The following is a 25,479-nucleotide window of genomic DNA, read 5'->3' as shown; positions in this document are numbered from 1 at the left end:
CTATTTTTTTACAGGCCTTTAAATGCTGGCAGCTTTCTATGCATTAAAAAGGGAAGACTTTTAAAGATAACAATTAAAATTCTTGACGAAAATCACAAAAATAAAAAAAGTGTAGGTTCGGGTCCACGTTTCTCAGAAATACGGCAGTGCTTTTTAACATGCATTTCAGTTCAAACTCAGAAATTATATATACACACACCTGGAAGAGCAAGCACGTCAGTCAGTGCAGTCGTGCATGTGGCGTTTCCACGAAAGCTGGTCAGTCCATCATCAGTCAGTGAATGAATGATTAGCGGACTTTTCATATCGTTCTAGTATTTTTATACAATAAATAAGTCATCTTCCGACTGAGAAATTGTAATTCACCGGTATTTCGTGATGTGTAGAGTGTCTAGTGGAAAAAATTCGCTCGCCTCGTGTGCATTTAGAGAGGAATTTAATCCTCGCGTTTACGTAAAGCAAGGCTGTGTTTTGTGATGCAACCAGTTGGTTCAGCACTTTTTCTCACCGGTTAAATATACATATTGTTCGTAAGTATATTATTCATTGTAAAACATGTAATTTCCTGTCGTATTTTACATCTTTTAGATATAAAAACTTCATTTTAAATAGGTTAGGATAGCTTATATAGATTTATATTTATAAAATTATAAATGATTAATTCAGTATATATTGTAAATTATGATTTTATTATTATTGATATTTTCATTCAATTTAAATCCTAGAATCTAGTATCTTGATCTTGATCTATAAAATAAAAATAATTTAGTAGGTTTTAAAAGTAGGTTAAAAATACAGAGATCTAAAATTATATGAATTCTTTTTTGCTCCCGCAAAATGACAATTCTATACCTGTAAGAAAATTCTGCAAAAATTAATTAAGTTTTATAGGTAAATAATATTTTTCCTCGATCTTTTGAGGATAACTTTCATGCCAGATAAATTGATTATTTTTTTAGTATTATTACATTTACTGATAATTGAATTTAGAATTCGAAGATACAATTCCCAATTACAAAACAGTTCAATTTCGAATAAAAATATTAATTCTCGAAAAAAAAGATTAATTTTCTACTCAAAAGTACGAATTATCAACAAAATACATCAATTTTGAACCAAATAGTTTAATTTTGTACCAAAAATGACGAATTTTCCACAAAATACATTTTTATCCAAATAGTTGAATTTTTAAACATTTTATACCAAAATACACGAACTTTTAACAAATAACGTAAACTTTAAATCAGGTAATTGAATTTTCGATTAAAAAAAAAATTTATGAGAAAGAAAGAGGTCAATTTGTATTTAAGAACAAATAATTTCCAATTTAAAAAAACGAAAAAATAGATTTTAATTCCAAATCAAAAACAGTTGACATGTATTCAATTAATAAAAATTTTAAACAAAAGACTTGAGTCCTCAACTAAAACAGATTAATTTGTAACCAAACAGTCGCATTGTTAATCAAAAATTGCTTTTCTACAAAAAAAATACGGATTTTCAACAAGATAGCTACTTTCTACACAAAAGAGATTAATTTTCTACCCAAAAAGACAAATTTTCAACAAAATACTTACATTTTTCAGGATAGTTACTTTTGAAACAATAATATAAAACTAAAAAAATTATTGAATTTTCTCCCAGATTGTTGAATTTTCAACAAACAAGTTTATTTTCAATCGAAACAGATCAATTTTTAAACAAATAGTTAAATTTCTACAAACAGAAACGAATTTCAAACCAGAAAGAAGAATATTACAAAATAGTTACATTTTTAATTTTAAAAAATGTTCCAGTCAAGAAAGAAAAATTTTATAATCAAATTGTTGAATTTTCAAGGCAAAATTACGATTTTTCAAGAAAAAAGTTTAATTTTCAAATAAAAAGTTGTATTTTTAACAAAAAAAGAATGAAACTTCTACTAAAAGAAATGAATTTTTTTGTTCAACAAGATAGTTTCATTTCCAACCAAAAAGTATTAATTTCCTACAAAAAACATGAAGTTTAAAAAAAATACATACATTTTCAACATGAATTTTGTATTAAAAATGAAAACATTTTCAAGCAAAAATAAAACGATTTTTGAAGAGTGTAGTTCAACTTTTGACCAAATAGTTCATTTTTTTACCAGGTTATAAAATTTTCAACAAAATGTTCATTTTAAATCGAAACAGATTAATTTTTAACCACACAGTTGCATTTACAATCCAAAAATATGAAATTGCTACAAAAATTAATTAAATATCAAACTGAAAAGACGAATGTTTAAGAAAATAGTGAAATTTTTAATTAAATAAATTTTTTTGTCAATAAAAAAAAATAATGTCGAACAAATTGTTGAATTTTAAAGCTAAGAACACGAATTTTCTACAAAACATTTTAATTATCAACCAAAAAGGAGAACTTTTTAACAAAATTCTTGAATTTTCAACCAAATATTCCAAAAGATTGATATTTTATTTAAATCGAATCCTGGAATTTACATTTAGAAAGTGGATATTTTTATCGATTTTATAAGTAAGTTAAAAACATCATTTTATCGGTAAAGAATATTTTCCCTCAATCTCTTGAGGTTAACCTTCATGTCAGATAAATTTATTTTGTGTTTTGTTTTTTTATTATAATCACTTCTGCTGATATAATTATTCAGGTCTCATTAACTACACTTTTCAACCTTAAAAAACGAGCTTTTTACAAAACAGTCAAATTTTCAACAACAACAAAAAACAAAAAAAGATGAATTCTCAATCAAGAAGATTAATTTTCTACACACAAAAAAAAACAGATTTTTTTAAACAAATAAGCAGATTAATTTTCAATCAAGCAGTTACATTGTTAACCAAATAAAACGAATTTTCAACAAAATACATAAATTTTCAACAAGATAGTTAAAAACGAATTTTTAACCAAATACATGAGTTTTCTACAAAAAATGATAAATTTGCAACCAAAAATGAAACGAATGTTCAATAAAATATGTAATTGAATTTTCTCCCAGATTGTTGAATTTTCAACAAACAAGTCTATTTTTAATCGAAAACAATAGTTACATTTCGAACTAAAAAAATGTGGAATTTCTACAAAAATAAATAAATTTCAAATCAAAAAGAAGAATATTGGTAAATTGTGAAATTTATGATAAAAAAAAATGTTTGAGTCAAGAAAGAAGAAGAATGTCAATAAAATTGTGGAATTTTCAAATAAAAATTACGAGTTTTTAATCGAAAAAGTTTAATTTACAAATAAAAAGTTGCAATGTTAACAAACAAGGATGAAACTTCTACGAAAAGAGATGCATTTTTAAATAAAAATGACGAATTCGTAACAAGAATTGAAATTTGAACCAAGCAAAATTTTTCAGGCAATTAAACAAAAATGCTTACAAAATGTTCAATTTTCATTTAAGAAAATAATAATTTTCAATTTAAACAGACGCAAAAAAACATTTTAATTTCAAATCAAAAACAGGTTAATCTTAACCAAACAGTTGCATTTTTAACAAATAAAAAATAGATTTTCTACGAAAAAATATGAATTTTAAACAAAATACATAAATTTTCAATAAGAGAGTTACTTTTTCAACCTAAGTGATAAATGAAACGAATGTTTAATAAAATAGACTTTTTTCTCCCATATTGTTGAATTTTCGAGACCAAATACGAATTTTCTGCCAAAAATTAAATTTTTAAAAAGCAAGTTCATTTTCTATCGAACCCGATATATTTGTAAACAGATAGTTCCATTTATAACCAAAAAAGGTGGAATTTATACAAAAAGAAATAAATTTCAAACCAGAGAAAGAAGAATATTATAAAATAGTTAAATATTTTATTAAAGAATCTGAGTGTGGAATTTTCAAGCCAAAAATGCGATTATTCAACAAAAAAGTTTAATTTTCAAACAAAAAGTTGCATTTGTGACAAAGAAGGATGAAACTTCTAACAAAAGAGATGAATATCAGATAAAAAATTACCAATTCATAACAGCAGTTGAAATTTTTGAAAAATTTTAAGCATAAAAGTGAGTACTATACGAAAAAATCTCCAAAAAAAATTTTTTTAAAGGAAACGTAATGCAGATAGGGTATTTTTTAAATTTCAAGATATTTTCAGGAGCTTTAAAAAATTTTAAGAGAATTTAGAAAATTTTAAATATTTGAGGAGGATGTTTTAAAAGATGCCAAGGAACTTTTCACTTATTTGTTTAGTTCAAAGAAATTTCAAAGAATTTTAACAACTTTAGCAGGCACGTAGAAAATTAATCTTTTTTGACTGAGGATTCTACTATTTTATTGAAATCTTCATCTTCTTGATTCAATTAAACTGGTTTTTATTTAAAATGAAAATATTTTTTGGTTGAAATATATGCTATTTTCTCATTTGTTGAAAATTCATTTTTCATTCAAGTTAAACCACTTTGTTAAAAGCTCATTTTGTTGATCAAAATTCATCATTTTGGTTGAAAATTTATCATTTTAGATAAAAATTCATCTCCTTAGTTGAAAATTAAGTTTTTAAACTTAAAATTTAACTATTCCAGTTAAAGATCAATTATTAAAGTTGAAAATTCATCTCTTTGGTTGAAAGTTCAAGTTTGTTGCTGTAAATTGCAGAGTAAAAGTAGAACCACTATCTTAAAAATGTTTTTTTTTTGTGGAAAGTTTATCTATTTTTTAGGTATAAAACTAATTTTTTTGCCTCAGAATTTCGTCTTTAAAAAATGTAAATATTTGGTTAAAAATTAACTTTTTCGTGAAAAATTTAAGTTGTTGGGTTCATAATTCAACTACTTTACAGAAAAATCGTTTTTTTTTGTCTTGAAAGTTTTACAATTTGGAAGAACTCTTTTTCTTGAATGACTGAAATATCTTTGTTTATCTCTTTTTTATATTTTATTAGCAGACGTCTAGCTTCGGACGGAGAATTCAAAACTAAACATTTCAAATAAAAATTCAACTGTTTTCTTTTAAATCACGCATTTTGTTGAAAATACGTCTTTTTGGTTCTAAAATTCATCTCTTTTGATAGAAATTTTTATATTTTTTTATTAGAATATCAACTATTGCATTTTCTTTTTGAGAATTCATCTTTGGAAGTTGAAATTTCAACTATTTGATTAAAAGTTCAACAATTTGGTTCAAAATTCCACACATTGGCTCAAAATTCGACTATTTTTATTTAAAAATTTTATTATTATATTGAAAATTTAACAATTTGGTTAAATAGTAATCTTTTTTTATTAAAAATTCAACTATTTTGTTGAAAATTCGCCCTTTTGGATTAAAAATGCATGTATCATGGTGGAGAGATCAGCTATTTTTTTTTGAAATGAATAAATAAATTTTAAATATTTTATCTTAAATACTGTTTCATTCTGTTTATAAAAAAAGATTCGATGATACAAATTTCAAGATAGAAAGATAGAAATTTCAGGGAATTTCGAAAAGGAAGTTTTTCAGCGACTCTAAATATAGTTTTGTGTTTCCGGCACAGGAAGAATCTAAAATTTAAATTAATTCAAGCTTGAAAGAATGGGACGTTATCATCGTTTCAAATTAAAATTGAAATAAAAATAAAATTCAAGTTCGAAATTTCTCCTTTTTCAACCTTTCAATTTAGTCTGATTTTCCATGGAAAAAATAAGAATACGTGTTTATTGGTTTTCTAATCATTTTAACCAACATCCTGTAGAGTTTCTGAAATATATTCAACTGAGCATGATCTTTATTTATGATTATTTTGAAATTCTAGTTTATTCTGATTTACTTCCTCCAAGCAAATGCACAAAAGATATAATAAATATTTCACTTTTACATTGCAGAAAATGGACATCAAGTCATTATTCCTCCTCATAGGGATTCTCTTTTCGAGGATGACTGGCTCTTTTTCCTGGAAAGTTTCAATCAACAGTGCTGTACTAAAAATGCATATGTATGACGCAGTACAAGTTTCATTCTTCACAGATGTCCCAGCAACTATTCATTCGAATGTGCTGATAACAGCCAATAATTCAGATCCAAATGTCGTAGATATTGATCTTCCCCTTTTCCATCATGATAAAATTGTGAAAGGATTTTGGAACGATACAATTAATGTTACGGGTCTGTTTTTGGGCAAGGCGAAAATTATTCTCTCCATTAGTCTAGACGGAGTAAGAATTCATAATTTTATTCTATCAGGGTGTCCAGAAGATTTTAATTTTAAATAAAAAGTTGTTGAATATAACCAAAAAAGAGGAATTTTCAATAAATACTTGAATCTTCAACTAAAACAGATTAATTTTCAACCATAGATTGCATTTTTAAAGAAAAGATTTTACTTTCCACAATAAATAAACACGAATTTTAAACCAAATACATATATTTTTTATCAAATAATTCAATTTGCAACTGAGAAGATTAATCTTTTGCCAAAAATATGAATTTTTAGCAAAATAAATAAATTTTTTAACCCAATAGTTGAGTTTTCAACAATAAAAAAATATGATTTTTTAAGAAATTAGATAAATTCTCAACGAAATATTTTTAAGAATGGACGTGATGTTTATTGTCTAAATTTTATTTCATTAATTTGTATTCTGCATTTTTTTCTTTTCTACAAATGTTCAACCAAATTTTTTTATCCAGGAAAATTAATAGTCAACAAAATGGCTATATTTTTACAAGGTGGCCGCTGGACCGGGAAACCGGGAAATGACACTGAATTTATTTCTTGACCGGGAATTTTACCTATTTTATAATAAACATTTTATGGGAATTTTCAAAAAGCATGCGGCAATTTTACGGGAATTTTATCGTATATGTCCGCTGGTCACCCTGAATATTTTTAGTATAATTATTTATTACTAGAAATTGAAGCAGAAGCATTCTAAAATTTGGATAATTCAGGTATATTTTTTAGGTGCTTGTAAATTCGAGTATTATGGAAGTAATAGTCACACGACAAGAACGAGTAATCGACACAGTATTCACAGCCAGTGTCGTAATTCTCGTTTCAATTCTATACATCAATTTCGGATGTGCGATGGATTGGGACCTCTGTCGAAAAACATTAAAAAAACCTGTAGGACCAGCTATTGGATTCGTCTGCCAATTTCTCTTCATGCCCGTGGTAATAAGCCATTTTTTTTTCTTTGAATTTTTATCTCTTTAATAATAATTAAGCATTTTTTTTAATTTTCTTAAATTTTGAAATTGTCTTAATTTATAATTTTATGACTGTAGTGGTGCAGTCCTAAAATAAAAAACGACCTAACGGTACTTTCCGTAAACTACGTTACTAGTTTAGGGGGGGGGGGGGGCTAAAAAATAAGATCGGGAAAAAGGGGGAGTATAAGTAAAAATTCAACTTTTGTTGTTAGAAAGTCATATTTTTTTAGTCCATAATTCATTTCTTTGTTTAAAAATTTTACGAGTTGGTTAAAAATTGAATTTTTTTATTGAAAATTCAACTACTTTGTTGAAAATTCGTTAAAATCATATTCTCGCGATCAAAATTCCACTGTTTTGTATAGAAAATTCGTCTTTTTGTCATGAAAATTTAGAAATTAGGTAGAAAATTAAAGTATTTAGTAGAAAATTTAACTGTTTTGTTAAAAATGCATGTAGTTTGCTGAAAATTCAACTTTTTTGGTACAAAATTAATCCTCTTGGTTGAAAATTCAACTATTTACTTGAAAAATAATATTTTTGGGTTAAAAATTTAACTCTTTTGTAGATAATTCGTCTTTTTTGGTATGAAAATTAAATAATTTTGTTGAAAATTTAACTATTTGGTAGGGAATTATTATTTTTTTAAATAGTGGCCTATTTGGGTAGGAAATTATACTTGTTTGTTGAAAGTTTTTTTTTTCAGAATTTAAATAACTTGTTAAAAATTCATCTTTCTGGATTCAAAATAATCTTTTTTGGTCAAAATTCTTTTATCCCGATTTAAAAGTCAACTGTCTTCTAAAATTGTTTAGTTTAAAAACTTTAATTTTTGTTAAAAATTTCTCTTCCGTGGTAGAAAGGTTATATTTATTGCTTGAAAAATGAACTATTTTAATGAAAATTCAACTGTCTTCTAAAAAAGTTGGCTTTTTGATTTGGAAATTCGATCATTTTATTGAAAATGCATTTTTTTTTAAATTCGACTATTTGTTTAGAAATATAACTAAGTTGTTAAAAACTTATTATTTTGAATAAAAAATAAATTTTTTATGGTCTAAAAACTTATCCTTCTTGGTTAAATAATTACATTTCTTGATGGAAAAGTAACTTTTTTGTGAAAAATTCAATTTTCTTCGAAAAAATTCGTCTTTTTGACTTTTTAGTCAAATCCTGAACTATTTTGTGGAAAATCTGTTTCTTTTACTTGAATTAATTGTTTTGATACAAATTCATTATTTAAGTAAAAAGTTAATTCTTTTTTATTGAAAAGTTTACTGTTATATTTTTGATTCTGAATTGGCCTTTTTTGGTTGAAAGTTGAATATTTTTATTTCAACAGTCTACTATTATATTTTTGTTTTAGAATGCATCTCTTTTGGTAAAAAAAATTATACTATTTGGTGAAGAATTTCATTCTTTTGTAGAAAATTCAAGAATTTGGTTAGAAAATCGTCTTTTTTCGTCCATAATTCTTCCCTTTTGTTTGGAAATTCTATTTAGTTGGCAATTTAATTATTTTATTGAAAACTGATCTACTTTGTTAGAAAGTACTTTTTTTTGGAGGATAATTCAACTGTTTTATTGAAACTTCATCTTTTGATATAAAAGTAATCTTCTTTTCGTAAAAATTGCATTTTTTCATTGAAAACTGTGCTATTATATTTTATGTTTAGACAAATTAGATAAATTAGTAGACAAATTATGTTATTTGATTGAGAATTAAAGTATTTGATTGACAATTAAAGTATTTTCTTTAAAATTCAATTATATTTAATTATTTAGATGAAACTTGTTTCATGTTTAGTTAAAAAAAAATTTTTGAATCCGAAAATTGAACTATTCGATTTTTGGTTGAAATTTTTTTTTTTAGTTGAAATTTCAACTTTTTGTTTGAAAATTCATGTATTTTGTCGAAAATTCTTCTTTTTGTTAGAAAATTATGCTTAGTGGTTGAAAATTCAACTAGTTGTTTTGAAATTTATGTATTTTCTTGAAAATTAATTATTTTTTAAGAGAAAATCATTTTTTTTTAATGCTACTGCTTGTTTGAAAATTAATCTTTTTAAATTGTAAATTCAAGCCCCAGATCTAAAATTAAACTACATTCTTAAAAACTAATTTCTCGGTTGAAGATTCATAATTTTAGTTCAAAATTTTACTGTTTGGGTGAGAATTACCGTTTTTGTTGAAAATTTAACTAATTTTTTTAAAATTGGTCTTTTTAATTAAAGAATGGATCTATTTTAGTAGACATTGTATCTTCCGTGAATAAAAATCCAACTATTTGGTTAAAAATTCAACCATAAAATTTTCCTATTGGAATTTGAAAAAAAAGACAAAAATTTTCGTAAAAAAAGAGCAAAAAATTCTTTTTTTGGACAAAAATAAAAAAGAGGGAAGCAAAATGAGATGGCAACTAAATCCATTTCCTTCTCTTTTTTATTTCTTTTGTCTTTTTTATTTCTATTATTATCAAATAACAATAAAAAAATACATTTTTTTAGGGAAATTTGTATACTTTTTTAAATTGCAATAGGGAATTTTATGATGGTTGTTTAAATTTGGTCATTGAATTCTTGGTTTTATTTTTAGAATTTCTGCACATTATCTTGATTATTGGATGTTAAATAGGATTTTAAATTCGATTTTAATCTCATTTAAATTTCTTAAATTTTAAAACTCATATTTTGATATTGAAAACACAAACTTGCAATCTTTTTTCAATGAAATTTATCATGTTTATTTTGAAAATTCATCTTTTTGTTTGAAATTTTAACTAATTTGTTGAAAAATTGTTTTTCTGTCCGAATGTTTATCTCTTTGGTAGAAAATTTAATTGTTTCGTTGAAAATTAATTTTTTTGCTGAAAATTCATATATTCTGATTGAAAAAGCTCTATTTGTTGAAAATTCGTCTTTTTGGTTTAAAAATTAATTTTTTAAATGACATTTTATATTTTTTTATGCTATTTTAAATCTTTCTCTATTTTTTTAAAAACTCGTCTCATACTATCTTTTATTGGAAAGTTCATATATTCGGTTGTTAATGCAACTGGTTGTTTAAATTCGTCTTTTGTGTTAAAAATATATATATACTTTGTGAAAAATTCGCCTTTTTTGTAGAAAATTAATCTTTCTGGTATAAAATTCAACTGTTCCAGTTTAAGGTTCATCAGTTTAGTTGAAAATTTATTCCCTCAATTGAAAATTTGAGCGGCCACTTTTTGTTGAAAATTGATCCTTTCTTGTACAAAATTCAAATATTTGAATGAAATTTGTCTTTTTCAATTGAGGATTCTACTATTTTGTTAAAAAATAATTTCTTTTAGTTGAAGATTCATAATTTTAATTGTAATTTTAACTCTTTGGTTGAAATATAAGCGATTTGGTAAAAACTTTTTTTTCTGTGGATAAAAAAAAATTTTTTGCCGACAATGAACTATTTTGTTGAGAAATTATTTCTTTTTTTTTTAAATGTTTTTTAACTGAAAATATAACTATTATTCCACTTGAATATTTGATAATTTTAGATAAAAATAGATGCCTTTATTTGAAATTAATTTTTGTATTAAAAATGTAATTACTCAATTTTTGGTTGAAAAAGATTTCTTCTAGTTGAAAATTCATATTTTTTGGCAGAAATAATTCTTCTTTTTTGAAATTTAAACTTTTTGGTCAGAAATTCAAGTATTCCAGTTAAAGGTTCATAATTTTTACTTAAAAATTCATCTTTCTGGTTTAAAAATTAAATATTCCAGTTAATGATTTACAATTTAAGTTGAAAATTCATCCCTTTTTTTGAAAATGTTACTATTTTTTTTTTTAAAGTTAGTTTTTTGTGAAAAGTAATTTTTTTAACTGGAAATGTAACTTACTCCAATTGAATATTCCATAATTTCAGATGAAAATTCTTCAATTGGGTTGAACATTAATTTTTTTAACTCAATATTTAATTACTATTGAAGTATTGCCTGACAATTTATCTTTTTTAGTAAAATTTGATTTTTGGTTGATAATTCAACTATTCCAGTTGAAGATTCGTAATTTCAATTGAAAATTTATCAGTTAGGTTGAAAATTGAACTATTTTCTTGAAAATCTATTTGTTTTTTTTTTCAATTTTTTGTGGAAAATTCAGGGAAATGACCGAAAATTTTCTGAGACCGGGAAATGACCGTTGAATTTATTTCTTGATCGGGAATTTTAAAAATTTTCAGAAGAAAAATCTGTACAAGTTCGATTTCAACAGTTTTTTAAATAATCAGTTGAATTGATCCCTTTTTCAATTATGATATCATTCAGCTTACAATGCGTTATTAAAAAATTTTTTACATTAAAAATTCTTAATTTTATATTTTTATTTTTAAGCGTATATTTTTAAGTTAAAGAATTTTAAAGTGCAGGCTTGAAGACTTAAACAATTAAAAATTAAAAGCTTTGAACTTAAAAATTTTTCATAAAAAGCATTATTATTTTACAAACTTTAAATATAAATAAATTAATAAATAATTTTTAGCATGGATCTGTACTTCAACTATTAAAAACTACACAATAATTATTTATTTGATTAATTATTTGATTAACTTAAAAATATTGTTTCAGTCTAAATGATTCAATTTTTAACCTATTTAATTTGAAATTTTTTAATTAAGAAAAAGAATAATTATTTAATATTTAGCAATATTTGACTGTTAATTTAATACGAGTAAATTGAAGCCAAATATTTGAAAGTAAACAGTTTGAAACTTAATTGTTTGATATGGAAAGCTTTGAATTATTAAAATTTGAAAAGCTTTTAAACTTTAAACTTAAACATTTTTGTGTTTCTTTTTAAAAAATGTTTAATTTTTAAGCGAAGTTATTGAATTTTTATGTAGAAATAATAATTGAACACTTGTTATTTGTAGAAAAGATATGAGTAATTTTAAGAGAGATTTCGAAATTTTTAAAAGATTAAAAATTAATTTAAAACTTAATATGCTCTCAAGTAATTTAAACGAAGTGTGTGAACACTTTTTTTCAGAATTTCTAAACATATTTTAATATAAATAAAATCTTTCCTACAATATTTAGAAAATCCTGAAAATTTTTTTTAAAAATCTTTCAAGATTCTGCTAATATAATTTTTCAAAATGAAAAATCATTTTCAATTTTCCTAGGAATATTAAGAAAATGTTTTTATTCGTTTAGAGCCTTTCACAGTTCTTAAAAAGCTTATCAATTTTTTGTTTGAAATCTAAAAAAAATCTGCATTTTATTTTAAATTAGGCTGTGGGTATTTGCACCGAAATTTCGGTACAATAGTCCAATTTCTATTTTTTTATACAAATAATAAGTGTTCAATTGTTATTTATAAATCCAAATTTAAAGAATTTTTTTAAATACGCAATATTTTTATAAGTTGTAGGACAAATTCAATTAACTCTAAAACTTATGTAGAAATTCTGAAAAAATTTCAAAAATTATTTTAAATTTGGAAAAATTTAAAACAACTTCTAGATTTCTTAAGGTTTTGAAATAAAATTTTAAAGCTTTACAAGGATGCTTAAACTATTTAATATTAAAATAATTTAACTTCTAATTTAAGAACTTTTAAGTTTAAAAAATATTTAATTAAAAATTTATTAATGTTTCTAGTCTAAAATAACTTAATAATATGATTTTGAAATTTTTTGAAAATTATTGATTTATTCATTAATTTAGAGTATTGAAAGTTTAGCGTGGATTTATATTTTTGGAACTTAATTGAAAAGCTTTTAAACTTCAATTTCAAAAGTTTAAAATTCAACATTTCCACTTTGAAGGCTTTAATTGTTCGTTTATTTTGTATTACTTTAAATGGAAAAATGTTTAGAATAGAGTTCAATTTTTAAATTTAAAAAGAATTTTCTTATTTGGTGATATAGTTTATGGATGGCCGATAAGTGGAAAATTTTTTCCGAGTGACAAGAAAGTGGCTTTATTTTCTTTAATTTCCCTCTTTATTTAGATCAGTTACGTGATTGGATATGTTCTGTTTCCCGATTATCCTGAAATGCAACTGGGTATTTTCTTCACCGGTATTAGCCCCAGTGGAGGGGCTTCTAATATCTGGACATTAATGCTTGGTGGAAATTTAAATCTCTCTATCACCATGACTACTTTATGCACCGTGGGAGCTTTTGGTACATTTTTATCTCAGTTTTCAACACAAAAAAAAAATAATAATAGTATAATAAGCAAGTTTGCAATTTTTTTCCTTCTTTGTTCACTTTCTTTTTAAGTCACTTTTAACCCTTTGTTCCCTTTCTTTTTACGTTTTCTAAATTTTTTTATTTTTATATTTTTATCTTGACTTAAAAAAAATTGTAAAATAAGCAAGTTTGCAATTTTTTTCTTTCTTTGGTCACTTTCTTTTTAAGTTACCTTCAACCCTTTGTTCCTTTCCTTCTTTTATTTTTACGTTTTCCAATTTTTTTGCAAGTGTAAATAATTTCACATTTTCAATTTTCAAGTTTCAAATTCTTAGGTTTTGAATTTGATATTTTAATATTAAAACTTAAAAAAATACATTTTTAAGGCGTGTAATTTAAAATGATTTAGTTTTAAATGCTTTTTTTTAATAATTCAGTTTTTAAAGATTTACATTTGAAAACTCGTTAATTTTAAAGATTCATAAATAAATATGCTTAAATTTGTATAATTTTGAGGATCAAAAGTCAAATTTTTAATTCAAAATCTTTCAGATTTTTTTTTAATTTAGAAGTTGCAATAATTTAATTTTTAATTTTTCCAAATTAGAAACTTTTCAATTTTGAAGGTTTACAATATAAAGTTCTACGAGTTTGAAAATTTACCTGTAAAAATTCTTCAGGTCTAACGATTTGGGTGTTTAAAGTTCTTCAATTTTAAGGATGTATAAATAAAATTTTTTAATTTAAAACATATTTTTTAAATAGGCCTATATTGAACATTTGCACTTGATGTTCTTTGAATTTTTAACATGTATTATTTAAATGTATGTAATTTTGAATGGTTTTCTGTTTAAAATTCAATTTTGTGGATTTACAATGGATAAATAAAAATTCTTGAATTTGGTTAATTTTGGAAAATTAAAATTCAAGTTTTCAGTTAGAAATCTTCCGAATCGAAGAAATTTCGATTTTAAAGTATCAAAATTAAAATATTTTAATTGTACAACTTAAAAATTGCATATTTTTCAATGTATATTGTCAATTTAAAACTTCAATTTTGAAGCCTTGCAATTGAAAATTCTTTAATTTGAAAGATTTACGAATAAAAATTCTTAAATTGTGATGATTTTAAAGATCAAGCGTCAAGAGTTTTCAGTTCTAAATCTTCCAAATTGATGAAATTTCAAATCTGAATCATTAAAATTATTCGAATTTTAATTGTGACACCTAAAACTTGAATCATTTTTAAGTTACAGTTGAAAAATTTGTAATTAAAAGAAATATAATTTTGAACTTTTTTTTAATACTTAATTTTGAAGATTTATAATTGAACATTTTTTTATTTTAAAGAGGTATTGAAAAAATCATAATTTTTTATCATTCTAAAGATAAAAAGTCAACTTTTAGTTCTAAATGTTCCAGAATGAAGAAATTTTGCATGTAAATCATCAAAATTACAGAAATTTTTATTAAAAACAAAATACATTTTACTTTTAAAACTTGAAACTTGTACTTGTAAAACTTGTAAAAATTGCACACTTCTTAATTTTAAATTATTAAAATTGGAAACTCTTGAATTTTAAATATTATAAATTTAAAGGTCTCCAATATAAAGCATTGAAATTACAGAATCTTTACTTACAAAACTTAAAATTTATTCAATTTTTAATGATAAATTGTCAAAAATACAGAATTTTTAATTGCAAAACTTAAAAATTTGTCTAATTTCTAATTGAAAATTTTCAAATCTTCCAAATTATTAAAATTTGGAATGTTAAGCATCAAAATTACAAAATTTTAAATTACAAAACTTTAAATTTGCATTATTTTTAATAATAAATAAACAAATTAAAAGCCCCTTAATTGAAAACTTTTAAAATTTAGAGATGTACAATAAAAATTTGTTTTTGGATCATTTTTGAAATAAAAAATCAAGTTTTAAATTCTAAATCTTCCAAATAGAAAACTTTTCGAATGTAAAGCGTTTAAATACAGAATTTTGAATTGCAAAACTTAGAAATTTGCCTAATTTTTAATTGTAAATTTTCAAAATTAAAATCTTCAATTTTGAGGATGAATACATAAAAATTCTTAGATTTGGTTGGTTTTGAAGATCAAAAGTCAATTTTTGAATTTTAAATCTTTCAAACTAAACAAATTTCAAATTTAAATCACTAAACTTCGAGAATTTGAAATTAAAAAACTTAAAATTGGTTAAAATTTCGAATGCAAAGCATCAAATTACAGAATTTTTAATTACAAAACTTAAAATTGACATAATTTTTAATGATAAATTGTCAAAATTAAAAACCCTTTAACTGAAAACCCTTAAAATTTACAGATATACAAATAAAAATTCTTAAATTTGGATGATTTTTGAAATGAAACGTCAAATTTAACATTTTAAACCTTCCAAATTGAAAACTTTTCGAATGTAAAGCGCCAAAAATATAGATTTATGAATTGCAAAACTGAAAAATTTGCCTAATTTTTATTTGTAAATTTTCAAAATTAAAATGTTTAATTTTAAAGATTAATACATAAAAATTCTTAGATTAGGTTGGTTTTGTAGATAAAAAGTCAAGTTTTTAATTTTAATTAAATCTTCCAAACTAAAAAAATTTCAAATTCAAATCATCAAAAATACAGAATTTTAAATTAAAAAATTTTTAATTTATTAAAATTTCGAATGTAAAGCATCAAAATTACAGAATTTTTAATGACAAAACTTAAAACTTGCATAATTTTTAATGATAAACTGTCAAAATTAAAAACACCTTAATTGAAAACTCTTAAAATTACAGAATTTTAAATTAAAAAACTTAAAATTTGCATAATTTTAAATTCAAATCAAAATTAGAAAATTTTCAATATTAAAGACTTACAATGAAAAGTTTTACAATTTTAAAGATTTAAAATTGAAAACACTAGAAATTTAGAGTTTTGTAAATATAAATTCTTGAATTTGGACAATTTTGGAAATCAAATATAAGTAATCAAAGTTACAGAGAAGATTAATAATTTTTAAATAAATTCTATAGGACACTTTGGCGTTTTTCATCGAAAATTGTTATTTTCAAGCAAAAATCATTATAATTTGAACAAGTTTTAGAATATTTTAACAATCTTAATCAAAGTTTTGTTATGTTTTTTTTCTATAAAATTGCTATTGTTGATAAGAAATTATTAGATTTCAAAGAATATTTACAATAGTTGAACAATAAAAGTTTATCCTAATATTTTTCTACGGAAATTGGTATTTTTTATGAAAAGCGCCACGGTTCAATTATCTATATATTGTGGAAAAATATTATAAACATTAATTCTGAAATTAAGACACAAATTTTCATCAATTGTCAAAAATATTGTTCTCGCTTTTCTATTATTTTAGATAATAGATACTATAAATTACAAAAAATTTTGTATCAATATTAATTATATATTTTAATTTTAAAAAAATGAATAAAAAAGAATAAACACATTTTGGTCACAAAAATGTACCGTTTTCTTAAACTTAGAATATTTTTCATAGGCTTGAATAATTTTCATTATGAATTTTTTTCTATTTTTTTCAGCATTTATACCCTTCTGGCTCTTTACATTGGGCAAACATATATTTGATCGTGGGAATTTGCAAGTGCCATATTTCAAGATTGCAACATATGCAATTGGCTTGCTGATTCCTCTCGCTATTGGCTTTTTTATACAGAAAAAGATGCCAAGATTCTGCAAAATCATGGTTCGAATTATGAAACCTTTCTCTGTGATTCTCATCATATTTATCATAATTTTTGCAATCGTCACTAATCTTTATCTCTTCAAGCTCTTTTCTTGGAAGGTAATTATGCAGTTATTTGTATTTCTTACCTGGAAATTCCAGGTAATTTTTCGGGAGCGTGCTTAATTTTATTTTTTAATTGCTATATAAAATTTAATAAGAACGATCCTTCATTTTTAAAAGTAGATTTATAATACTTTATTTAACTATTTTCTTGAAAACTTTTTTTTTTTTTAATTTTTTTCTTGCTAGACATTCAACTATTCTATTTTTGTGGTTGAAAATTGATCGTGTTTAGTTAAAAATTCAAATATCTGATTGAAATTAGAATCTAACGACCAAATTTGAAAAACCAAATTGCATAATTGTCCACATTTGTTTGTTGGATTCTTGTCTTTATTTTCAGAAACATTTTTCTTGGATAATAATTCAATTCATGTTGAAATGTCGTCATTTTTTGGTTGAACTCAACTTTCTTTTATTAAAAATTACTACATTTTTCGATCAGAATTTCTCTTTTTTTAAATGAAACTTTAACTATTTGGTTGAGAGTTAAACCTTTTTATAAAAAATTAATTTTTTTAGTTAAAAAATGAGCTATTATATGAAAAAAAATTTCTTTGGCTGAAAATAATTTTTTTTTATAAAAAATTTAACTATTCCAGTTGAAAATTTGTCTTTAGAAATTTTTTTATTTTCTTATTGAAAAAATAGCAGTTGAATATTATATCATTTTAATAGAAAATTCATCTTTTTGGTTGAAAATTCAATTATTCTAGTTAAAGATTCATCATTTTAGTTGAAAATTCATCGCTTTGTTTCAAAATGTAACTATTTTTTCAGAAAACTTATTTGGTGTCAATTGAATATTCAGATATTTAATTTTTGGCTGGTCATTTATCTTTTTAGTTGGAAATTTTTGTTTGTTTGTAGAAATCAATCTTGGTTGAAAATTCGTCTTTTTGGTTGAAAATGTATCTTTTTGGATTTTTTGTACTATTATCTTTAAATTAGTTTTTTTATTGATTTTTTTTACTAAAAATGTAACTATTTTAGTTGAAACTTGAACTATTTTGTTATAAACTGTATTTTTTTTTATTTTGATTTTTTTTTAACTGAAAAATTAAATGTTCCATTCAGGTATTTAATTTTTGGCTGACCATTTTTCTTTTTAGTTGGAAATTCGCCTTTTTTGGTAGAAATCTATCTTCTTGGTTGAAAATTCGTTTTTTTTTTGTTGAAAATTATTTGTTTTTTTTTGTTACTAAAAATGTAATTATTTTAGTTGAAACTTGAACTATTTTGTTATAAACTGTTTTGGTTTATATTGAAATTCTTTTTTTTTTTAATAACTTTGTTAAATAAAAAATTAAATGTTCCATTTTTGGTTGAAAATTTTTTTTTATATAAAATTCAACTATGTGGTTTAAAATGTTATTTTTTACTTGATAATTTAACTATTTCGTTGAAAATTCATGTATTTGGTTGAAAAATTGTATTTTTTGGTTTAAAAATTAATCTTGTTGATTGAAAATTGATCTTTTTGGTTTGTAATTGAACTACTATAGTTGAAGATTTATGATTTTAGTTGAAAATTCGTCGCTTTTTTAAAAAATTTAACTATTTTTTTGTAGAAAAATTATTTTTTGTCAACTGAATATTCAGATATTTAATTTTTGGCTGACCATTTATCTTTTGAGTTGTAAATTCGTCTTTTAGGTAGAAATCAATCTTCTTAGTTGAAAAATCGTTTTCTTGGTTGAAAATGTATCTTTTTCGATTATTTTTTTACTATTTAAATTAATTTTTTTTTTGTTACAAATTATTAATCGTTAACTAAAAACGTCACTATTTCAAATGAATAATTAATCATTTTAGGTGGAAATGCATCACTTTGGTTGAACATTATTCATATTTTTGCTTCAAAATTAAACTCTTGTTGAAAATTCGTTTTTTTTTTGTTTTTTTTTTTAATTGATTTTTTTTACCAAAAATTTAACTATTTTAGTTGAAACTTGAACAATTTTGTTGTTAACTGTTTTTTTAATTGAAATTCTTTTTTTTTTAATAATTTTTTTAACTGAAAAATTAAATGTTCCATTCATATATTTAATTTTTGGCTGACCATTTATCTTTTTAGAGACTTTTTAGAGATTTTGATTGAAAATGTATCTTTTTCGATTTTTTTTTTTTACTATTATCTTTAAATTAGTTTTTTTTTCTTTTTTAAAATATTTTTTTAACTGAAAAATTAATGTTCCATTTGCTGTTGAAAATGTATATTTTTAAAATAAAAATTCAATTATTTGGTACTGATATTTTCTAGGTGAAAATTCTATAACCATTTGGTTTACAATTCATGTATTTTGTTGAAAAAATCGTCTTTTGTGGTAGAAAATTAATCTTTTTATTTAAAAATTAATCTTCCTGTTTGAAAATTCATTTTTTTTATTAATTGAAGTATTTCAGTTAAACATTCATCATTTTAGTTGAAAATTCATCTTACTGGTTAAAATAAAAACTTGATGGTTGAAAATTAAACTTTTTTGTTAAAAATTAATCTTTCTAATTAAAAATATTTCTATTCTAAGTTGGAGATTCATCATTTTAGTAGAAAATTTATCACTTTGGTTGATTTTTTGGTTTAAAAGATTATCTTTTTCAGTTAAAACTCAACTTTTTGGTTGATAATTCAACTATTCAGATATAAATTCATTTTTTGTTGAAAGTTTAATATTCTTACTTGAAAAGTTAGGGATTTAAAAACGTTTGTATTTAATTTAATGCAGTCTCCACATAAATTTTCCCTAAACATTCACTAAATTTTAAGTACAAGAAGATAGAATACAATATTTTTTAAATTATTCTTCAAATTCTTGAATTTTAGAGACAAATTCAAGAAATGATTTATTCATTTTTTCGTATTATTTAATAAATGAATTAGTCGACTCTTCTAATATATTTGAGTATCTTGTAATATAATTTGTCAAAGCTTTCCAAAATAAACATAACAATTCAATCCCTGGAAACTGAAAAAAAAATATGTATAATAAACCCTGGAAAACGTATACATATTCTGAGATCATTGTTGTTGGTTTTTTTTAAATATGTAATGTTCAAATATCGAAAAAACTTGAGATACCTGAAAAAACCTGGAATTTTCAGGGCATTATTTTTCCAAATCTGAGTAGACGCCCTGATTAATAATTAAATTAGAAACTTTAAAGTTTAGAAGTTTTTTAAAAATGTTATTTATTTTTATCTTGAAATTTAGATCATCGTCGCTGGATTGGGCCTTCCATGGATGGGATATCTTGTCGGTCTTTTTATGGGACTAATATTTAGACAACCAGGAGCTGATGTTAGAGCGATATCGATTGAAACAGGAATTCAGAATACTGGAATATCGATATTCCTTCTTAGATTCGGTCTTGAGCAACCAGCTGCAGATCTCACGACAGGTATTTTTTTCCTTTAATTTAAATTACTATTTAATAAAAATCAAACTTTTTTACACTGGAAGTTGTTACGATTTAATGGAGATTCTTTATTTTCAATTGGAATATCAAATTCTCATCATGTTAGAACGACATAATTATAACAAATATTTTTTTATCTGAATTTTGAATTATTTAAAATTCGATACAGTTAGTTAGTGAAAATAGTAACTTGTTACATTTCTATTTTTAAGACAAGCGTGTTAAAAATTTGTATTCCGGGAAACATTTTTTTATGATTTTATATAATTTAAATTATATAATCAGCAATGTTAAGTAAAGAATAAAAAAAAAATGTCATGAAGGAAAAATTGAACAATTTTAGTTATAGAAAAATTTACTGGAATTTTTCTTTAATCTGGAGTTCAAAATTTTCTAGAATCTATAGAAACATTTTTAGAAAGACAAAAAAATGAATTTCTTTAGCTGATTATTAGTTGTTGTTTTTTTCTTTAATTTTTTTATCTAAAGACTTAACTATTCCAGTTGATAATTCATCTCTTTGAAATAAAATTCAACTATTTTCGGCGGAAAATTCAACTGTTTTGTTGGAAATTCAACTCTTTATTAAAAACTTATCTTTTTTAAATTAAAAATTCATATTTGCAGGTTGAAAGTTTAACTGGTTTGTAGAAAATTCGCCTTTTTGGTTTACACATTTAAGAATTTAGTTACATTTTTCTTTCAACCTTGGTTGAAGAATCTTTCTTGGTTGAAAGTACAACTTTTTTGTTCAATATACAGTATATTAAAACCTTTTTGTACTCGAAATTCAACAAATTCAATTTTAGTCATCCTCAAATTTAATAATTTTAGATTTAAATATTCTAAATAGTTAAAAATGAGCAGATTTTAGAACCAGACATTGAATATTGAAGTGTTTTTTATTTGAAACATGTTCCGAAAAATTCGACATTTCAAACTATCTTAAAATAAAAAAAAAACATTTTTCTATTAAACAATCAAATAATTTTTTTGTCAATGGTTTCAATGTTAGAATTCTGAATTTTAATGGGAGACGCTACATTTTCAATTATTTCATATAAGTTTAAATTTTGAGATTAAAATGGAAATGGTTAAATTTCAAAAATTTCAATAATGTTTACATTATACATTTCTAAGAGATTGAATTTTTAAGAGTTCGCGACTAACTTTTTTTTTAATTTTTAGATAAAGTTCGGATTTGTTTAAGTTTCAAATTTCTAGAGGGTATATTTTTTTTTATTTTTAGTATTTCACATTTAAAATTAGTTTTTATTTCGATTTTTTTTTTTTTAGAATAATTCAATTTTAAACTTTCAGAATTGAAAAATTTTCCACTTTTATGGGTGTAAATAACGGTGAATTTATTTTCTGATTTTAGAAATATTTATCTAACTAATTTTTACGTTAAATCATATTTTTTGATATACTAGAAATTTAGATTTCTAGAATTTTAAAAGCCTTCGCATTGAAACATTCAATTTATCTTTAAACTTCAAACATTTTAGTTTGAAGGTTTTTAATTTGAAAAAATTCTGTTTAAAATTTGTTTTCAATTTTAAATTATCCAATTTTAAACTAAAATATTTTTAACTGGAACGTGTTTAATTCAAAAAAATTTCATACATTTTTCTTTAATTCATTGAAATTAAATTTCCAAACAATATATTAGCGCTGTTATTTTTACTATTCACAATTGAAGAATTTTCATTCAAAATCTTAAAAATTGAATGATATAAACAAAACAAAAATCAAAATTAATTACCTTTAAGAAATAAATAATGAAAATTAAATAATTTGCATATTTAAAATTCATGATTTTTCTATTGCAACTCTTCTAAATTGAAGAATTTTAAATATGAAAATCGTGAAATTAAAGATATTTAAATTTTAATTATTCACAATTCAAAATTATGCGAGTTTTGAGTTTTTCAATTCAAAATTCTGTAATTTTGATGCTTTAAATTCGAAATTTCTTTCATTCTGAAAAGTTTAAATGAAAAACTTTACTTTTAATTTCCAAAATCAACAAAATCATTCCAAGACTAAGACTTTTTATTTATACATCTTCAAAAGTAGAGTTTTCCGTTGCACATCTTTAACATTGCAGAACAGTTTACAATTAAAATGCCTGTAATTTTCTTTACTTAATTTGATTTCCAAAATCATCCAAATTCAAGAATTTTTATTTATAAATCTCTAAATTTCAAAAGTTTTCAATTGTTACTCTATAAAATTGTAGGACTTTAAATTGTAAATTGTCTTAAAATTCAAAATTTTGTTGTTTCAATTTTGAAAATTTTTAAGTTATTAGTTTGAAGTTTTACAATTCAAAATTCTTGAATTTCAATTATATAAAATTAGCATTTTTTTTTTAATTTGGCAGATTTAAATTAAAAACTTGAGTTTTTATCTTCGAAATCAACCAAATTTAAGAATTTTCATTTATTCATAATTACAATAGAGGACTTTTTAGTTTTGAAAATGTACATTTAAAAATTATGCGAGTTCTAAGTTTTACAATTCCAAATTAATTTTTATGCTATAAAATTAGAAATTTTTTTAGTTTGGAAGATAAAAATTTAAAAACTTGTGTTTTGATCTTCATAATCAACCCAATTTAAGAATTTTAATTTATGCATAATTAAAATTAAAGAGTTTTTAATTTTGACAATTAAAAATTAAAAATTATGCAAGTTTAAACTTTTACCAATAAAAATTATATAATTCTTATGCTTTATTTTTGACATTTCTTTAATTTTGAAGATTTAGAATTGAAAACTTGACTTTTCATTTCTAAAATTACCAAAATTTAAGTATTTTTATTAAACATCTCGAAATGTCAATTGTTTTAAATTGTAGCTCTTTTAAGTTGTAGAACTTTGAAATGTAAAACTTAAAAATTAAAAACTTTAATTTTGAAATTTCTTCAATTTAGAACTGAAAACTTGACTTTTGAACTTCAAAGTTAACCAAATTTAAGATTTTTTATTCATACATTTTTTAAATCGAAGAGTGTTGAATTGTAAATCTTAAAAATTGAACTATTAACAAAAATTAAAATATAAATCTTTTTTAATTCTTCAATTGTTATTTATGAGTCAAAATTAAACAGTTTTACTTACAAATTAAAAATCAGAGAACGTGAAAAATAAATTTTTCGACATTGTAAAATTTCCGAATAATAATATTCCCAAAAATATAAAATTTCCGAAATATAAAAATCCCGAATTGGAATATTTTCGACAGAAAATTGCCGAATTATAGAATATTCGAAATAGAAAATTCTCCAATTTTAACAATTAGAACATTTTTTTGAATAAATATTATTATTTATTCATTAAAAATAAAAATAAACTTTTTTAATGCTTAATATTTTAAACAATTATTGTTTCAATTAAAAATAGTAGTTAAAAAAATTTGTTTCTGAATGCAAAATTTTGTTTGGAAATGTGCATAGTAATTCTAAAAAGTTATAAAAAAGTTTTGAAAAATCGAATTTTTAATTTAAATAAATTAAAAAGAAACTTCGAGATAACTCAAGGCTGAAAAATTTTAAACTTTTAAAAAATTCAAACAATAATGATTACAAACTTTAAACATTTAAAAAAATTCTCTTTGATAAAAATAGTTCTTTATTGTATTTTTAATTAATAAATAATGTTTGATTGAAAAACAATTTTTTCAATTGTTTATATTTGGGAATTTTCTTGTTCTGATATTTGAAATTCCCGAAATTATAAAATTGCTGAAATATAAAAATCCCGAATTGGAAAATGTCCGCAAAATTTAAATAAAACCGAATTTGAAAATTTCCTAATAATAAAATTCGCGACAGAAAATTGCCGAATTATAAAATATTCGATACTGAAAAATTTTCGACACTAGAAAATTATGGAATTTAAACAATTAAAATTGTTTTTTAATCCATATTATTCATATTTTGATCAAAGAATATTTTTTTATGTTGGGCTTATTATTTTTAATTTTTGTTAAACTTTAAAATAACAATAATTTGAAAAAAATTGCTTAATGCAAGTTTTTGTTTGGTTTGGAAATGTGCATAATAGTATCTTAAATTATTGTTTCTGTAATAAAAATCCTGTTCTTGTATTATTATTTACCATTGAGAAATATATTTCTTTCAATTATTTTAATTTCAAATCCAAAAAATAAAGATATTTTTAAAGATAGGCCTATCGATACGATATAAAATCCCAAAATTTCTTAGCTTCAGGAAAGCCAATGTAAATATTTTAATCTTGATTTTAATTGTATGTTTCTAGTACTTAAAATTGAAATATATATTTTAATTCCATAATTTGGCGATAAAAATAAGAAACCTGCAATAATAATTTATATTTCAGTTGCTCCCGTATCTTGTGCGATAATGACGCCCGTTCCTTTGACAATTTTTTACATAATAAAATTAATTTTGGATCGAAGGAAGAAAAAGTTGGCAGCTTCAATGGAAAAACTACAAAATCATCAAATTCCCTCAATCACGACTTCTCTAACATAAATCATGCTCAATCAGGTGATAGATTTATCAAATTTATATTTTGTTACCTAGAAGGTTACGGGCCTCGGGCTACTTGTTTGTACAAAAAGCGGTAAAAAACGTTAGATAGTTTTTATGTACATATAGAATTAGTATTAATTAATGTGTAAATATTCTCTCGATTATAGAGAAAAAAGGGAATTAAGGATTTAAAAAGATTCTAAATCAAGTTCCTTTTTTTGGCCTCGAAATCGCATACTTACGCAGGCCTATTTATTTTTTGGTACGAAATGACAATTTAGACTAAAAAAATTTCCATCTATCGCAATGTGCCAATTTATTTTCAGAGAACAAAAGCACAATTTATAGATTATCATTTTCTAGAATCTAGAAAAACGTT

The 25,479-nt window shown here is 22.7% G+C and overlaps 1 protein-coding gene across 2 annotated transcripts; it reads left to right on the top strand.

Annotated features, from left to right (window-relative positions):
* The first annotated feature begins 213 nt into the window (after nucleotides 1-213).
* On the top strand, nucleotides 214-25,437 carry LOC117174506 (P3 protein). 2 transcript variants are annotated; one of them, XM_033363685.1, is made up of 7 exons: nucleotides 214-530; nucleotides 5,821-6,150; nucleotides 6,900-7,109; nucleotides 13,138-13,312; nucleotides 16,897-17,159; nucleotides 20,374-20,560; nucleotides 24,946-25,437. In XM_033363685.1, the coding sequence occupies exons 2-7, from the start codon at nucleotides 5,824-5,826 to the stop codon at nucleotides 25,098-25,100; spliced, it is 1,317 nt and encodes a 438-aa protein (XP_033219576.1). In that variant the 5' UTR covers nucleotides 214-530; nucleotides 5,821-5,823; the 3' UTR covers nucleotides 25,101-25,437. The 2 variants fall into 2 exon arrangements, with proteins under 2 accessions (XP_033219576.1, XP_033219577.1); XM_033363686.1 differs by lacking the exon at nucleotides 214-530 and having other exon boundaries at nucleotides 6,057-6,150; nucleotides 6,887-7,109.
* Nucleotides 25,438-25,479: the final 42 nt, after the last annotated feature.

This window comes from Belonocnema kinseyi, chromosome 6 (assembly GCF_010883055.1).
Source record: "Belonocnema kinseyi isolate 2016_QV_RU_SX_M_011 chromosome 6, B_treatae_v1, whole genome shotgun sequence".
NCBI classification, from domain to species: Eukaryota; Metazoa; Arthropoda; class Insecta; order Hymenoptera; family Cynipidae; genus Belonocnema; species Belonocnema kinseyi.
Note: the sequence above shows the minus strand (reverse complement) of the source record. Positions and strands in the feature narration are given on the sequence as shown.

Bases quoted from the DNA above. Each gene is read 5' to 3' on its own strand.
- LOC117174506 (XM_033363685.1), top strand. From the start codon at position 5,824: ATGGACATCAAGTCATTATTCCTCCTCATAGGGATTCTCTTTTCGAGG. The intron at 7,110-13,137 runs GTAATAAGCCAT...CTCTTTATTTAG, and splicing joins AATTTCTCTTCATGCCCGTG to ATCAGTTACGTGATTGGATA. The intron at 17,160-20,373 runs GTAATTATGCAG...CTTGAAATTTAG, and splicing joins TCAAGCTCTTTTCTTGGAAG to ATCATCGTCGCTGGATTGGG.